This window comes from Odontesthes bonariensis, chromosome 5 (assembly GCF_027942865.1).
Source record: "Odontesthes bonariensis isolate fOdoBon6 chromosome 5, fOdoBon6.hap1, whole genome shotgun sequence".
Taxonomy (NCBI): domain Eukaryota; kingdom Metazoa; phylum Chordata; class Actinopteri; order Atheriniformes; family Atherinopsidae; genus Odontesthes; species Odontesthes bonariensis.
In genome coordinates this window covers 27279390-27297345 of record NC_134510.1, presented here as the reverse complement: position 1 = coordinate 27297345, position 17956 = coordinate 27279390, and the positions used below count along the sequence as shown (strand labels likewise).

Genomic DNA, 17956 nt, shown 5'->3' with positions numbered 1-17956 from the left:
TGCATTTATGTTTAATCTATACATCAGATAATAAAGTGCGTGGTCACATTTATATGTGTACCTGGAACGCCAAGTCATGGTACTTCTGTTTCTCTTTAGGCCCCAGAGCATACCACCACTCTCCAAGGATCTTGCTCACTGTTCTGTTGTCCTGGTTTGGGTGCCGCTGGTGCACTAATGCTCGATGGCGTTTACTGAAAATCATGAATGCATTCATTGGTCGCCGGATGTGGTCCTTCTCCCTCTGAAAGAGTAAGCAAGTAGAGACATTAGTTTACTAATTTCAGTTAAAATAACACAAAGAATGGCAATGCTGTGGGAGCAGGGAAGGAAAAAAATAAAAATAAATAACTACCTTTCCTGGGCTGCTCTTGTCTCCATCTTTAGGCAGCGCACTCAGGGACTGCGTGCGTCTTTTTACTGGTGATGTAGAGAGGGGCTGCTCAGGTACGACTCCCGGGAGGAAGCTAAAGCACAAAAAAAAGACATCTCTGACTATAATCTTTGCCCCACATCCTCCCCGAGGCTGTAGTCCAGGCGGTTTGTTTTTTTATCTGTCCATCTTCAATATTTAAAAACTGACTAGTTCTGTACTTTACATGGGATACTATTTACTTTTCAGCTGCAAGTAGATCATTTCCCATGAGATACATCAGCAGATTACCTCATCTGTTTCAGTGGCTGACAGCCTGGCCACTGCCTTTCATATTGTGATACAGACCAGAGAAGGAATGCTTTTGTTCTATCTGCTTTGTTCTGGCATTGAGCTCTTCTGCCCAAATTAGTGCAAGGATACAGAAAATATCACACTCCCATGCTATGTGGGTACACAGCACCACACAGAAAATTAGTGTGAAGGCTGGCTTGAACAAATGCACGACTGCTTTAATGGACGGACAGAGACTTTTGTACGTGTTTTCATCAACAAAATACAAACTGAACAACAAACAAGCTCTTACGGGTCATCCACATCACTCTCGGTTTCACTGTCAGGTCTCTCCCTCTCATCTCCTTTCTCCTTCTCTGAAAGTGGCTCATCAGAGGAAGGGGGAGGCCGGGAGGGGGGGCCTCTCTCTACAGTAGGAGGGGCCTCTGCAGGCTCCTGTGAAAGCACTGCCACCCCCTGACACTCTGAGGAAACACGAGAAAAAGATAAAGACGAGTTCAGGGCAAATTAAGTTTTCACCAGCTATTAAGTCAGTCACAAACGTGTACGCTACCTGTCTTTAGACTGGTCGCTTGAGGGTGGTTGACTGGGTGCTGGCTCTCTCCTGGCTGAGATGAAGCATCTGATTGGGTGGGTGCCAGAAAAGGGACCAATGAATGCCAAGGGAAGACTGGAACTGACCGAGGCTCTACATTGGTCCACACTGCAGAGGAAAAGAACATTCAGTAACACCATCTGATGTCTAAAGCTGCATTACATGCTGCCCTGCTCAGAAACAAGATTCAAAAGAAGCAGACTTTCACACATTCTGATTATCAAGAAGCTTGTTCCTTATTTGGGGTGTTGCACAGCCTTCAGTACGACACCCACACCACAGTTGCGTTCCTACTGCAGTGACCAACTCTTCATTATTCTTTGCAATGTGATCATGCATAATTCTTTATTATTCTAGATTCAAGCAAGTCGGGTAGAGCTTTTAGGAGTAGCTCATCTTGAGTAGCTCATATGGACACAGAGCACTACTGGATTTAATTTTAGCAATCTACCCAGGGGGTGGTTAACATCTGGAAATGTAGGAGAGTAGTAGTCCTTTAACTACAGACAATATCAGTGCTGCCACAGTAGCAGACCTCCGTCCACTTAACTGGTTAGATCACTCCAACAACAGCAGATGTACAAAAGGACTCTCTGTTTGCAATAACAGATTGGACAGAGAACAGAAGCTGTTACACAGAGTCTGAACAAACAGAAATGAATAAAAGGCTGTAAAACTCCTTGTGCTTAACTCTGTCTTTTTGGATTGTATTACAAATCCTTCTCAACAAAAGCATCAAGTAACAAAACGCATCCATTTCAGAAAGAGGTAGACACTTAAGAGGTGCATTATACTGCAACTGAACAAGGAAATTCAGCTGCATGTGTGCAGATTTGGCAAAAAAAAAAAAAAAAAAAGAGAGAAAAAGATGCACTGTATTCATACAGAAACAGAAGGATATGTCATATGTACTAACCAAACATGCTTAATCCTTGGCGAAGATACTGAGGATTCTCTGATGAGAACATAGTTGTATGAAATCCTTAACGTGTCTCCAAAAGAGAAAAACGATATGGTCTTCAAAGATATCTGTCTCACGACACACAGGAATCCAGGTAGGTGAACATCTTTAATCCAAAAACTCGTGCTGATATTGCTGGGAAACTCGCGGATGACGACATGTGCTCAGTGGTGTCTGTACCAGTTTCATCCCTTCAGGTCGCGGTCATCATTCATAATCGTGATTACCGCATCACAACCTGGCGTGATCAGGATTATAAAGATGTGGCAAAAAGAGAGGTATCCTATTTGTACTTAAATTTCAAGAGTACAGTTCATCTCTCCGTATCGCAGAATGCGGCAATCTCACGCACACGGAGCAATCCAACATCAGTGGACAAAATGTACAATAAACGTTTGCAATAAAACACTAAACTTAAGTTAGATCGTTAAGAATGCAAAGGTGCATAATCGACAGTCTGAAAATATGAAAATAATCGACGGAAAGGATCCTCCTCCCTTTGGTCTAATTACCCCCGATGCCCTCTCTCCCTGTTTGTTTACATTACTACAGCAGCTTGGTCAAGAAAGGGTTAACAAGGCCTCTAGCCCAGCCACGGCCTGGGTTAGAACATCCGCCCGGGAACTACGCAATCTTTCTGGGCCATGTCAAACCGTGCTCTGCGCTACAAGTCGGCTGCAGGCAGGTGGGCTCGGCAGGTTCCGAGAAGCACATAAAACGTCCGACTCAAACCGCTCAAGGGCTGATGTTAGGGAGCACCCTGGGGATCAAGCTGCAGAGCGCTGAAACCACCAAAGCTGGGGTGGTCAACGCTGGGGGTCTGTTTTTGAGTTTTATGAGCTTAAATAGTTTGTTTTGGACTTTAAAGCCTACTTAAATACCTGCTACTTTCAATCAGAAACCACAGGGACGCAATTTTAGCTGCCCCGAGCAATAACCGGAGCCTCAAGTGCACCGCTCCAAATTGGACCAACCTCACGGGAACGCCCCTGGTCGTGCACCCGCCGCACAGACACAGGCAAAAGAAACGCAATTGTTCTCATGTCTCAACTATAATAAAAAAGAAAGAAAGGTATATTCACACGCACTGACTGCCCAAATAATCCAACGTGGACTGTTAGACAGGGGAAGTACTCAAAAATAGTAACTTGTCGCTCCCATTTCTTGCTACAGAAATTGTGATATGCACCTGTTTTAATCTGGTTATTAAACTACCAGAGAAAATACAAATTCATATATGAAGGAACAACATCCAACATGGGTTTGACTCTGGAAAACACACATGGGCATTTGTCGTTAATATGGTGCATTCATCCATCACCCTGTGCTTACAAGCCCGCTATCCATCAGTTTGATTACCAATAGAGCCAACTAACAATACTTGTCTCCGGTTCAAGCCTGGGCTTAGAGCTCCATTTACAGGCTCCAATTAAGCAGCTCGTGTCCTACCTGTCCAATCTGGCCACAAACCGTAAGCTAGCAACTGATAAGACTTCAACACAGCGATAAACGCGACCACGGTGAAGACTCCTGGTTCCTGTCAGCGAGGGGAAAAGGGGGGGTTGCTGCTGTAATTTTCTCACTCCTCTTGTCCTCCTAAAGGTAGCAAACGAGTGGCTGGTTGAAGATGCCAGATTAAAGCCCGGAGCCAGACGGGGTAAGGTGAGGGGGGGGGGGCTTTCAGAAGAAGCGACGTTTGGTTGAAGCCGTTAAAGATCCGTCCGTCTGCAGCAGGTTAGCTAGCCACTTCGTGCGGACGACATCGGCGCGCGCTCCGTCCGGTACGTTTAATACTTGCTGTTACGAGTGTTGCTATGGCCCAGATATGTCTTCGTATCGCATCTCCATGGCTCCTAACCGGAGTTTAAACCCTTATTTTCACCTCGTACTCTCCCTCGTAAGCCTTGGCCCTTTCTTTCTCTTTCCCTCCCTCTTCCTCTTGTTGTAAACTAGGCTGCTTGCCCCCCCTCCCCTGTACTCGTCTCCCTCCCCTTCTCGTCCTGTCAACCTCGCCCAGCCTTGTCCCGCCCCCATCACTGAACTCCATTCTCCATTGGCCAAAGCAACCAACTGTCAAGTGCCCGCCGGAAGCCCTGATTGGCTGGTCTGTGCGCTGGAATGCCAGTCATATGCAAATTTCACCCGGCTTCACGACTATAGGTTCTTCTCATCTAAAAAATCTGAGCTAATTTAACCATATACTAAAAGTAAAAAAACAAACAAGTAATTCATCTCTTTCGTATTCATTTGTGAACGATATGGACCGTACAGGTAACGCTTCAAAAGTGCGTATTTTTAGTGTTTCTATTCATAAGCCCACCCTTGGCTCGACTCATTGGTGGAGTAGTCGTAGTAAACCTTGATTGGTGAGTGAAGGAGCGAATCAAACCCCGACACTCAGATGTAGGCCAACCAATTGCTTAACAGAAGTAAAACGTGATTCCTCCCACTTACACATCCCCTGCTTCAGTTTTAATACCCATAAAGACCATCTATGCAGGGAGGCGCCATTGTGCTATGTGCCGTTTACCTGCTACAGTGATCTCCCAATGAATACTGGACAGGGGTGAAAACAATAGGTCATAAAGCAATGCACACCCCTACCAATTAAACCTGAATAAGTGTTCAGGGCGATTCTGCCTGCAATTTGTCTGTATATCCCAAACTATCAAGTATAAATGTAAAAATCTGCCACAGTATCACGGGAGATGGATGGATTTGAAATGTTTAGATGGAAGACTCATAGAGACACAGAGCAAACAGGAGAGTCGGGATGGCTGAAACGAGAGGAAAAATGGGTGGAACAGGCAAAGACTGGAGAGGACCAGAGGGTAAAAATAGAAGGAGAGTCATTTTCAGCAGGAGAGGTAGGGAGGGAGGGAGTCAGGGAGAGATGGGGGTGGAGAAAAAAACAACTTGTGAAAACAGAACTTCTCTTAAAAGGGAGGAAGGGTGAGCGGGGGCCAGAGATGGGAGGGGAGGGGAGGGTGAGGAAGACAAAGGAGAAGCATGTAAAGGTACAGATGCTGTACAACATAGATGAGACAGATAAAAACAATGTACGCGTGATAATGAGACGGTGTAGTCATGCTCAGCCTTGCTCATGTTAGAAAAATACAACACTGGGAGAGACTTGATTATCACCATCAGCCAGTCAGCAGATTAGGAGTCTGACCAATGAGGCCATGAGAGCTGCTGTCCTTAGTCGTACGAACATGAACTCGGGTTACACTTCACTAATTCAAAAAAGAAAGAAAAAAAGAGGAACAGGTTACTAATACCCCAAACAAGAAGCTAATCTGCCGAGAAGCTTTCTGCAAAGTGCCCCGCTCAGGCAGTTGGTATCCGTAACATATATTGCACCATGTAAAAAAAAAACGTTTCCTTGTGGAGAGGGGTTAAACTTACAGAAGAGACAGTGAGAGTAGGAGATTAAGGCTTATCAACCGCGCTGAGCTCTCAACAAGTCAATCCAGCAAACACTGTGGTAAAGGGAGTTGGACAGCTTGACACAGTGAGTCAAAAGCAAAGAGGGTGAAAGAGTGCAGGGGTGGGGATGAAGGATTACAGTGTCTGCTCAGTGGTTACAACCCTGGATAAACATCACGAACCCTTAGTAATGAACTACATCTGACCAGTTATTCAGAACAGACTAATTTTACCGTAACCTGGTTTGAATATCAAAACTCTGAACTGAACCAGAACAAAATGCTTCAACGTTTTCTCGTGTATAAAAGCAGAGGAGGGGAATTTAGAAAGATGAGCAGGTAAGATGAGAATATCTGATAACTGCATGTGCACAAAGTTGCACAGAGGAGGTGAAGCCAACGTGAGAAGATGGTGGGAAACCACAGAATTCTAACGCTTTGTCATTTAAAATAGAGATAAGTAATGACGCCTGAGAAGGTGTGAAAAAAAACAGTTAGAGAGAAATTCCCCCAAAGCTGAGCTGAAGCTGCTCTCTCCCTGCTGGCAGTGCAATATTTGTGTAGGTGTTCAGCAGCTTTTATTGGCCGTCTCCTCTTACAGATGCTTTTAAAGTGAACATGCACGCATGTGTCTACCCCCCAATTACATCTGTCAAACGCCACGTGACTTTGCACAGGAAACTTTTCCTCCACCCCTTTACCTACACTGGCACTACGCAGGCAGAGCACCGCCTTCGCTCACTCTCCCATCCCTTCTCTCATCCCTTAATTCATCTTCCACCCCTGTGCTCTGCGTCTCTCCCTCCCACAACCAACCATTTGCTTCGTCCAATTATAACTCGATCTACCAGTTCTTTGCAGTTACCACGGCAACAGCTATGTTGGGCACAGGTTCCCGATCTCGCCCGTGGTCACCGGTCTGCCGCTGACCACCACACACTGCCTCAAGACAAACCAAACAAAGTCATTTTTAGATGGAGAACGGACGCTGTCGGGGACGGCTTTGTGGGACACAAACAGGAGATTTTTTTTGCTTACGTGAGTTTCACTGATTATAAAGAAAAAAAACTGCCTCCTCATTCTTCATTTAGCATTACAAACACCTCCATCATCGAGTACTCAGCAGGCTGAATGTGTTGAGAATCAAATGGAGACTTTCCACAGTCTGCGGCCTTATATGCAGGCTGATCAATTCTTAACACATCAACAGGGAATCGGCAATGGGGGCAAATGTGAAACACAAACTTAAGACCACTGATTGGAGAACGAGATACCTCAAACCAGAGAACGAAAGAATTTGTAATGTAAGCTCTTGGCCATCTGGGGGCACTACTAGCCTGCAGATAAATGGCTTACAAAAGGCAGCAGCAGAAAACCTGTGCAAAGACCGTGGAACTACAGATGAGAGCAAAGGAAAGGAGGAGAGTGGGATCAAGGGGAGAAAAGAGATTCACAAGCAAAATACGAACTAGTTCGCAAACTTGACAACATCAGGAACACATGAAAGTATGATCTCCTCAGAGCAAAAACAATCTGAATGCGCTTTAAGTTTACATGCATGCGCTCAAAGTCTTGGAGCCACCTCAGACTGAGAAGTCTCACTGCACCAGTGCATTTTGACAATCTCCACCATGTATGCTTCACCCAGAAAGAAACTGGATTATCACCGCACATGACTTTTGTGGTAAGTCTTGAGGGCTTCACATGTGCTTTGGTGCCCGTCTAGATGGCTGTGAGATCCAGATGTGGTTGTTGCCATGGCCAGGGAGGATATGCAGGGGCTTTATAAGCGTTACGTAAAGCAGGGGCGGGAGGGAGCGGGGATGTTATTCCCGGGTATCCGTATCCGGGTAGACCAGGATGAGAAGAGCCAAGTGGAAAGGAGGGGAAGAGATGGCGCTGCAATGCGATGAAGCGAAGGGTTAAAAAAAAAGAAAAAAAAGTGCCACAATGCCTTTAGAAAGAAAATCTTAAAAATGAGATGGTGGAAGGCGGGAGAGCCAAGAAAAAGATGGATCCAGGTGCGAAAAAGTGTATTGACGTGTACTTAAAGGAGAGTGAAATGTTTACTCGGTGTTTCCCTGCTGTGGGAGCACGTTTCTGTGTGACAGGAGACAGAGAATTATCCATTCTTCATTATGTTTAAAGCCTATATTGCAATTTTTCTTTCAATCATTTCTAGTTGTGGGATATTGACACTACGGTAATGGTAAAAACATATATACATATATATATTGTCAATGACCATGCAGCACAATATCTGAGATGCCAGGCATTTTAACTGAGAGGTTATGTGAAGAAAGCTGGTGTTTCTGAGGGTTTGAATACAACAAAGCAGATGCACGACAACAAGGGCAACACACACACACCTGAGGAAAGTTGCTGAGCAAGAACGCTACGATCGCTCTCAGTAAAGGTAAAAAGAAAAAAGAAAGTTAAGTTGTAGGTTTTCTGAAATGAAGCTAATAACAAGGGGTCTTAATCTTTCGAATGAGCACTTCGCAGGAACTGGAACTCTTTGGTCACTGAATAATTTAGAGGAAACCCTCCGATTATCCAAGATCGTCTCTTGTTGTCCAGAAATGTTGACTAAAATGCCGAGTCGCAATAAGAGGGAGCCCTCAGTAACGTGCTGGTGAGTAAACACATGTGAGCGTGCAGAAGTTCCTCCTCTCTCAGTGAAAAGTGCACACGTGTCGCACACACACACACAAAGGGAGGGAGGGGGGGGGGGGCTGCTATTTCTATCTGTGAATATTCTGTGTTATGTACAAGCTACATCAGTGTGATGTTTGCTTTGTTGCCATGGCAACAGACGTTCGACTCTCACACATCATATCCGGTGCTCGGTGATTGACACTTTGTTACTTGGTCGAAAACACACACACACACGCACACGCCCCGCAGGCAACGCGCACGTGACATGGCGTGTCTCATCGTCTCATTCTTCGGCTCGTCCACAACAGTTTTCACCCCTTGTTCCTTAAAACAGTTTATTTTGTTTTTAAAGTGCGTCACAGCGCCGGCTTAACTCAATCAGGGGACTGCTGCGTTATTTCTGAGCGAATTAACAAAAACACGGCATATCAAGGTGTATGTGTAGGATTATGCTGCAGGGAGGAGAGAAACAACCCACCGTCTACCTGCCTTTGAACTGTGTGTCGATGAACCTGCGTCTTTGTCTCACATATCATGGACTCTTTGTCTTTTCAGACACTAACCACACACTCTACTATACGATCTATAAGTTGCTGGAACAATACCGCTTTGATGAAAGATCAGCTTTTGATTGCACCTTTTTTGCTTCTTATGAAACAAAACTTCCGACGTGACCAAAGAAACACTTTGTGAGAATTGTAATTAATCCTGTAATTGTTAGGTTTTTAGATTCTTTTAAAATAACTTCTTTCCAAAGTCAAAGTGTTTCCTTTTTCCCTGAATAATTTGCTGTCATTGCTGAGTTGGCAGCACACACACATTCACAGGAGAATAACTGCAGAAGATGTGTCAGTGTTCTCACCGACACGTCAACACACGTGTCCTTTTTTCTTTGGAATAAATCAGATCGAATATGTGCTGATACTGACACCCGATGTGGAACCATAGTTTTTACCATCACGCAACTATAAACTCATATTTATAATGTTAATATACTTCAAGCTCAGGAAGTGTCGACATTATTTGTGCTCATGGTTTGAAGTCCTGTTTGTTCCTGTATAAACTCATCCTTAATTTCCTAAGTATATATTTCTGACGAAATATTCAGTCAAACACTAAAACTGCAGGTTTCGATTGCTCGTATTTTGGGAGCTGAAAAGAACACAGACACGAAAATGTCCATGTAGAAACAAGCTAAACATATGATTGTACCGCGTGTGCTCTACACAGCCAAGAGTGCACGCATTCACACAAAGAGGTGCTATTCATTCATTCATTCATTCATTCATTCGGCGTCCTTTCAGCCGCAAATAAGGGGATTTGAGGAGGGACCGTACACTCGAAATGACAACGCTCCACTTCCCTTCCCTGACCACCTCTCTCTCTCTCTCTCTCTCTCTCTCTCACACTCGTGAACGTCCACACGGCGATAAGTTTTCAAAGACAGAGTGCAAAAGGTCAGGTGAATCATACTGACGGAGATAATACATCTATGCATAACAGAACTGAGAAAGAGACTCTTATTTCCAGCTGATGATGAATAATGCTCTCATACACTCGTACACACACACACACACACACACACACTATAGTACGGCAAATTCCCCACACAGGAGTTTGAAAAAAACAACTTCTTCACACACCCACACGTTATACAGTGTATAACCCACACACACACGTTCAGAATCTAACCCACTTCGGCACGGCAAGCCCAGGAGTCCGCTCACACGTTGTTTTACTCCATCGTCACATGAATCACTATTAAACAAATAAACTCGTGAACATACACACGGCAAGAGTCAGCGGAAATAGTTTTTTTGTGAGTAAGAAGAACAGTTGCTCGGGTCAGGAAGTCCCCCCCCCCCCCCCCCCCACACACACACACACACACACAATAGGCATGTTGATCGGTGAAAGATTTAAAGTTCTCCTTTTATATCTCTTTGTTCGAGCTTTTTAATTCAGACGGATTTCCCTCAATTTCTTTCTCTTTCTAAACCTTTTTTTTTTCCTTTTTCCCTCTCTGTAAAACACCCAATCTAAAACAATCCTCTATTCATTTGCACAACAAATTCATGCCGTTGCTCTACATCTCGGCCGTAAAGGGAAGTATGACCGTTACCGCTCATCCTCTGAATTCCTCTCTGTGATGACTGGAAATATAAGAGGGACTCTCCAATATCGACAAAGCTAATCCTTTCTAATGTAGAGACTAATCCCGATGGAGAACACAAAAACACCGCAGCATGCATGTCAGTGCATATATTTTCTCCCTCTCGCACATACTCTGAGACGCACTCAGATATTATTTTTGCCCCTTTTCCCAATCGCAATTAAAATATAAACCAACAACTATTCAATAATTACTTACATGTCTTTTCAAATCAAATGAACAGTTTTTGGATGTATCATCGAATTAACTGATCATCTGGTATTTGGCCTTAAATTCTGTTTGATACACAACTTACAAAGCTCTGTTTCCCCTTTGAGCTACTGAACTAGATCATTCGTACTTTTTTAGGTGAAATACAAGTTATCAGCAGGGATTTCAACAAGCCTGGTACTGTCCAGGTGAGTCACAGGTGCTGGTTGCAGGGCTTCCACAGGCCATGTGACCAGCATTAACATTTGGTGAGTGTTAGCAGCAGACTGGAGGTTGGGGGGGTGGCCATATGGAACAACTGCATGCTGGCTAATGGGAGCCTCTTTCGCTGGGCATCCGTACACACAGATCATGGCGTGTTCATGCGAATCTAACCCTCTGTTACTCTGTGGGTGCGTTATCATATGAAACCAAAACACTTTTTCTATAGCTTTTTGATGCTTCTTTTCAAAGCAGAAAAATATGTTTTTAGGAATGAGTGCTTGGCTGAGATATATTTGATGAATAAAGCACACAAACACACTATATTAACAGAAAGCGGGCATTTAAATATGATGTAGAGAAAGAAATTATAAAGCAAATTCACTACTCTTTGCTGCTTGATGAAGAAATGTCATTTTGAAATTAGAGTTTTAAAACAACTCTCGATTCCTGTGTGTGTGTGTGTGTCTCAGAGTTTAATTGTTTATGTCGCTTAAGCTAAATTAACGATAATGTAGCTCTCTTCATTACTTTTCTTAAAATCTGCCTGAACAAATACTGTGTGAGTCAGTGTCTGATTAAAGGAATTATCGGCATCTTATTGAGAAAAGCTGGTTAAGAAACGGTTCAAAGCTTGTAAATGTAGCATCTCAGTCCAGCCTGTGCTGACACTGTGTGTGTGTGTGTCAGCATCTGACACCACAGAGTCACACTACTTTAAAAAAAAAAAACTGTAAAAATGCAAAAATAAATTCTTATAATAACATATAAAATAATATATATCGTTTGGAGGATGTACAGTTAAATCCAAACAGCCGAATAAATAATGTTATTCATATACTGACATACACAGAGAGCTCTAAAACTCTTACTGGAAAAACATTCGGTTGAAATAATTATGACTAATTAAAGTAAAAAATGGCTATTTTTTATGTCTTTAATTTGTAAATACAAAGCTGAAATTACATATGTGATGAAGGCGCTTCATGCTCCTCGAGTGATATTTCAAAAATTCCACTTTCTTGATGTTTTGTGTGATTATTATTCGTTTTAAAATGTAATGCATTTTTCCCCTTATTGTGCTTGAAAAATGACCTTTTATTACCTACATTTTATAATTTACAAGATGCATTTTTTGAAAAAGAAGTCAATTCTTTAAATGGGATTATTGAACATAGCTTCTGGTGTCAACTAAATCTTTTCCTCGTTCCTCGAAGTAACTGCACACCCACACAAAGGCACCGCCTCTCACCTGTACCGGGACGTCCCATGATGATGTCCTTTCGAGGAACCGGGTGCAGACTTTCCGCTGGCAGGATCAGGGGCAGCAGAGCCGTAGGAGAGGGGTGACAGGGAACTGGCTGCTGGACCTCGCCACCGAACCCTGTGGCCCTGCTGTCCTCTCGTTCCCCGGAGCTGTCCGTGCTACTCGGAGCAGGAGCTGTGGCTGCTGTGCTGACTGTAACTGACAGGGCCTGCAGGGGGGTGGCAGGGGTGTCAGCGGGAGGCAGGGAGGACGGTGTTGGGGACACAAGCACCAGGGTCTGGGCTGGGCTACGCAAGAGGACGGTGCCGTTGGGCACTGTGGCTGCAGCGGCATTAATCGGGACCGGAACCTGGAGGCCAGGGACTGGCTGGGGGGTGAGGGCGATGTCTTTACACAAGGTGTTATCTATCCCTCCGTCATTTCCACCCCCTCCTCCTCTTCCCAAGGGAGACTCTGTAAATTTTGCCAGTGGGACTTCGGGATTTCTCACTATAACAGGGGAGTCCCGCAAGGTCTGTTGGGATACAGGAACTACACGACGAGGCCCTCCGTCCGTAGTGAGAGGAGGAGGAGTTGGGGACACCAGCAGAGGAGGAGGGGAGGCGGTGGTGGAGGATGGAGGCCTGCTGGAGGAGGGGGTGGTCACCCCTTTGGGTCGGGGGAACGTGGGTGTGTGTGTGCGGGAATGTGAGGCAGGTGTATGGGGGGACAGCACCCTGAAAGAGTTGTTGAGGTCTCCCTGCTCCAACTCTGTTTTAGGTGTGTAATCGTGGTGGTGAGAGGGCAGGGGTGGGGGTGGGGGTGCGTCTGCTTTTCGCTTACTGGGACTCATGGGGACTGTAAACGTCAGGTTACTGTGGAAGGAGGGCTGGATGCCCGAAGTGTGTCTCTCCCTTTCTCCTCCTACAGTCGTTGTCTTACTGCCCCCTCCCCCTCCTCCCCCCGTGCCACTGGGCTGCCTGTGCCTCCGGTGTTGCAGGACCGGTGAGGCAGTAATGGGGGAGAAGTTGGCCGGCCTGAAGCCGAACAGTGGAGAGGGTGAGGGAGAGGGGGCAGGGGAAAAGGGGGACTGGTTGGAGATGGGTGAGAAGGAGGGGGTGCCAGAGCGCGAGCTTCCTAATGACACAAGCATGGTGGCAGCCTCACACTCGTCTAAGTCGAACCGTGACGACAGCTCATGTGGGAGGAGGGACGGGAGGACCAAACGGGGTCTGGAGTCTCCTCTGCTACTGGCCTCACTGCTCTCTCTTGACGTGTCGTCCCACTCAAACTCACTACTTGCTCTCCCTCGAAGGTCAGAAGGTGTGACTGTCCCTGAGCTGCTGCCGCCTCCTCCCCCCCGCTCTCCACCTGCTGCCTCCATCTCTTTGGTCCTCATGGATAAATGTCTAGAGCAGTACCCTCGACGCTGAGACTCCTTCATACAGCCCTCCCTGGAGCACAGCCTCCTCCACTGCTTTCCATTGAACTTCTTACGGATACCGTTAGGCGTGCATACAACATCGCCCTTCTTGTATTTCTGCTGAGCCAACGACAAGGGAGTCCTGGAACGAGAAGAGGTAGAGGAAGACCCCACACCAGATGTGGGAGTTGGGGTTTGCGTGGGAGTGGTCTTGGACGGAGGTAGGTTTGAAGGGGTGTTGTTCATTTCAGAGCCTAAGGAGGCATGGGATGGGGGCGGCTGAGGACAGGCTATGGTAGAGAGATGTTGGGGTCCGAGACCTTGCACCACAGAAAGGTGTGGGGAGGAGAGAGAGTAGCCACCGGACTTGGAGACAATTGTTCTGTGCTGAGTGGTTCCAGGATTTGGTTTTGGGCCAGTGGTGTGGCCCATGTTAAACCGAGACACCTCGACGTCTTCCTCTGGAGTATTTGGCTGCGTCTGTCTTTCTCTGTCAGAGTAATTATCTCCACATCCGTGACCCGTGACGGCCACCGCACCAGAAGTCACAGCGGAGGAATGGTTGGGTGGATGTGCACTTCCATAGGTGTGAACTCCAGCAACTCCATCGTGTGAAAAACCATGACCCAACCTGGCTCCACCTCCCAGGACCCCCATTCCGATACTCAACTGGCAGACCTCTCGCTCTACCTCCAGCTCCTCCCGCCGCTCCCGCTCCTCCCTTTCCCTCTCACGTTCTCTCTCCTTTGCCCTCCCACCATCTAAATGTGAGACCTCCCAGGGAGGAGTGAGCAGTCTCAGGCTCTGTCTGGACACCCACACAACCTGACCGTTTACTTTCCTTTTCTCGCTCTCCTCTCCCACCCCTCCATCCAGAGTTTCTCTGTCTTCACTCAGGAGCACCTGGTAAGGAAATGAGACACCAGGGTGGGGGTCAACCTGAGCAACAATCCCCTCTCTGTACAAGAGAGGACCCCCTTCCTCTCCACCAAAGGGCACACATACTCGGGTCCCAACAGACACAGGTGCAATGCCAGGTGGGGGGGCATCTAAAATTAACTCCACGGTGCTCTCAGCCTTTGAGAATGATGTCATCATCGTTTCACCATGAAAAGGATATTTAGCAAGGGTCTCGTCTCCTTGGAGCTGAACTTCAACCGTACCACCGCTCACCCTGCGCACCACCCCTTGTTTAAACACGGGAGATGAGAGGCACGAGTCTCCATTGTCGGCAACCTCAACACCGGCCTCCGCGGTCCTTTTTGTTTGGCGAGCCAGCACTCTCTGGTTCTTCATGCCTTTAGCCAGAGCTTCAGCCAGCCCGTCTGAGAGGCTGACCTCTTTAGGGTGTGCGTTATGGAGAGGAGCTTGGATGTGAGAGTTCTGGTGAAGGTTTGGTCCTGTTGCTTCCATCACATCCATGTCTGCTGAGTGCTCACTGGCTGTATCAGTGGAGGAGGAGCGCACTGAGTTTGGGGCCCCCTCTGATTCATTTTCCCCAGCTTGGGACTCTTTTTCCTGGGAATCTGCTGTCCTGAGGGTTGTATCCTCCTTAGAGTCAAAATGGTTTGCTTCTGTAGCTTTACTGTCCATTGTTAGCACTGATGGCGTATTACCTGAGCAATTATTACTTCTACTATTACTGCTGTTGATATAAGAATTATGACTCCCAGCACAACTGTTATTACTGCTTGTTATACTGAAAATACCACTTGTAGTGTTACTGTTTGTACTGCTATTGATGCTCACATTAATGCCTTTATTAATGCTATTACTTATATTGTCACTATTCTTTAAATTATTATTGGGAGTCTTCACACTATCACTGATCTTGCTGTTGATGGTGCAGTAACTGTTAAGTATGAGTGCAGGGGTAGAGCTGGAGGTAGGAATGCTAGTCATGACAACACTCGCATTGTTAGCAAAGTGCTCAAAGGTGTATTTTTTCTTGGGCACACGAGCCTTAAATGTGGCTGTTTTCCTGCTAGAGACTGAGCCTAAACTCGGGCTGTGATTGGGTGCTCGGGGGGGTGCAGTTATGGAGAGCGGCGCTGAGGCAGAGGTAGGAGATGCTACGGAATCAGTGGGCATGGTACTGTTTCCGTTCGTGCCCACTATCTTTTCCTTTTGTGCCTTTTCCTCTGCTTTGTTTCCTTCATTCGTATGTGACTCCACAGGTGTCCCCGTCTCAACAGGCTCCTCCCTTGTGTTGACATTGCTGTTTGCGACTGGCTCCTCGTTAGAGTTGGCGGCTGTGGGTGGGGCGTGTTTGCGTTTAGAGGAAGTGTTGGGTGTGTGCAGTGTGCTTTTGACAAGCGTCTCTTTCTTGACCCTTTTGGGGTCTTTCTCCTGATGAGCGGTCCCCCTCCTCCTCCCCCCTCTGCCTCTGGTTAACGGGGGAGAACGTCCTCTGTTTTTCTTTAACGGTCTCATCTCTTCCCTCCCGATTACAAAGTGCTGCAGACTGTGTGGCGCTCCTCTTTCACACTTTTAAGGCACTCCTTATTTTCTCTATTATCCTCCACTTTTTCTTCTCCCCTTTTCGCTCCCCCTCAATTCTCTGCAACGCAGCCTGCAAAGGAAGATGGAGAACCACAAGACAGGTGGTCATTCATTGTCTTCATGATCAAAAATTGCTGAGAACAAAAAAATGACGTCATACCTGGAAGTGCACTACACTGCACTGCTCACATTGGCTAAGTAATTTGAAGTATGCTCTCATGCCTGCCTGATTCATATGCATGCATGGATGTTGTGTGCTTGTCTTAAAGTAAACACCAAATCTGGAGCCAAACGTTACAAATGCCAACATTTAAAAAGATTATTGCTAAACCCCCTTAATGCCCCTTTGATTTATTATTATCATTTTTAATTTCCTTGGGACAGTCAGTGTTCTTTAACACTGTTTTGAGATATTATTTCATGGAAAAAATATCAAAATTTGAAAATTTAATGGCAGAACAAATAATCCCTTTTAGCATTACACACATACATCCAGTGGCAGAGTTGGCTCAGGCAGGGTTACCTCCACAAATGTCTAATAAGATACAGTATAGTCACTAAAACACAAACTGTACCAAAGGGCAAAGCAGGACATGAAAGTATCGTGAAAATAAAACATTTCTAATCTAAAAAAATAATCTAATCAATACTCTTCTCAAGATCTTATCATAGCAAACACAAAATAAAAACAGCAAATAAAATGTATATGTGGTGATATTTATGAAGAGTGTTTGATTTGCTTTTCGGGTTCTTGCACGAGAGGGTCGCGGTGAAAACAATCAAAGAAGAAAAAGACGGTCAAAATGAGAAAAGGAAAAAAAGACAGAGAGCAAAAGAAAAAGGAAAAAGAAAGGTCCACATAAAAAGTCACGCGCTACAATTAGTTTAAGAGGAGAAAGTGCTTTCTCTTTATCTAACAAACACACACACACACACACACGAGTGTTGTAGTACAGGTCGCCTGATCTTTTCTCTGTTCTCCCTCCAGCAATTTCAACATGCGACAGCGTAGCTTTCTCACGCCATGTATTATGGACCCGATGCTGCGTGATCAACTCGGGAAAGAACACACCATTTATTTTGAGTCCCATCAGAGAAAAATAGCTGGCCGTGGTGTGGGTGAGGTCACCGTTACAACATGAGTGGAAGAAAGAGAGGAGTACACGGCTGTTTGGGTATTTGATCACACAGGCTGTTCTTGTGTAGTCAGTGGGAATTTCCACAGTCATTCTAGCACTCGCTGGCTCCCTCTCACTCTTTCTCGATGTCTCAGTTATTCACAGTCGCCTTTTGTCAATGTCACACTGATACTCACACACACACACACATACACACACCAAACACACACATACACATACACACACTCACACACACGCACGTACTACAACAAAAAGACAATATAATTGGAATAATCTGCCTTGGTAAGATACGCCCAAAACGAGAGAAATTAAAAGGCTGCCACGGGATCAGGCACACTCACTGATGCAAGATTACAGGCTGAATACAACAGACACACACACACACACACAGTCAGACAGCTGCACTTACACACTCACACACACTCATACGTGCACTCCTCGATTAGGCTCAGCAACTCATCCACATTTGCAAAAAAAACGCCTGAATTCTTACGAATGCAGAGAGAAACACTCGCACGCTCATTCATGCAGCACACACGGGCACGTTTCCTGTCCTGACTCTGGAAAAGTTTGTCACGCTCTCATAAGGTGACCTTGTTATTAACTGTTTAACGACAACAATATAAACGAGTAACACACCAGTTCAACTTCCTGCCGTACAAAAAAAAAAAAGCATCTCTCCCCGGACTCGAATGACTAATAAACAACCCGAGTCTTTCACACAAACATCTCTGCCTCGCTGTAAAAGCAAGC

General features: G+C 45.7%; 1 protein-coding gene across 7 annotated transcripts in view; it reads right to left on the bottom strand.

Annotated features, from left to right (window-relative positions):
- cicb (capicua transcriptional repressor b) overlaps nt 1-17956 on the bottom strand; it is a 34616-nt gene that overhangs the window by 12330 nt on the left and 4330 nt on the right. For all 7 annotated transcript variants that reach the window (XM_075465902.1, XM_075465899.1, XM_075465901.1 and 4 more), the window contains exons 2-6: nt 12146-16134; nt 1221-1370; nt 960-1131; nt 356-467; nt 62-244 (exon numbers count right to left, since the gene is read on the bottom strand). In XM_075465902.1, coding sequence (XP_075322017.1) covers nt 62-244; nt 356-467; nt 960-1131; nt 1221-1370; nt 12146-15995 — 4467 coding nt within the window. In that variant the 5' untranslated portion in view covers nt 15996-16134. The remainder of the gene's footprint in view (nt 1-61; nt 245-355; nt 468-959; nt 1132-1220; nt 1371-12145; nt 16135-17956) is intronic.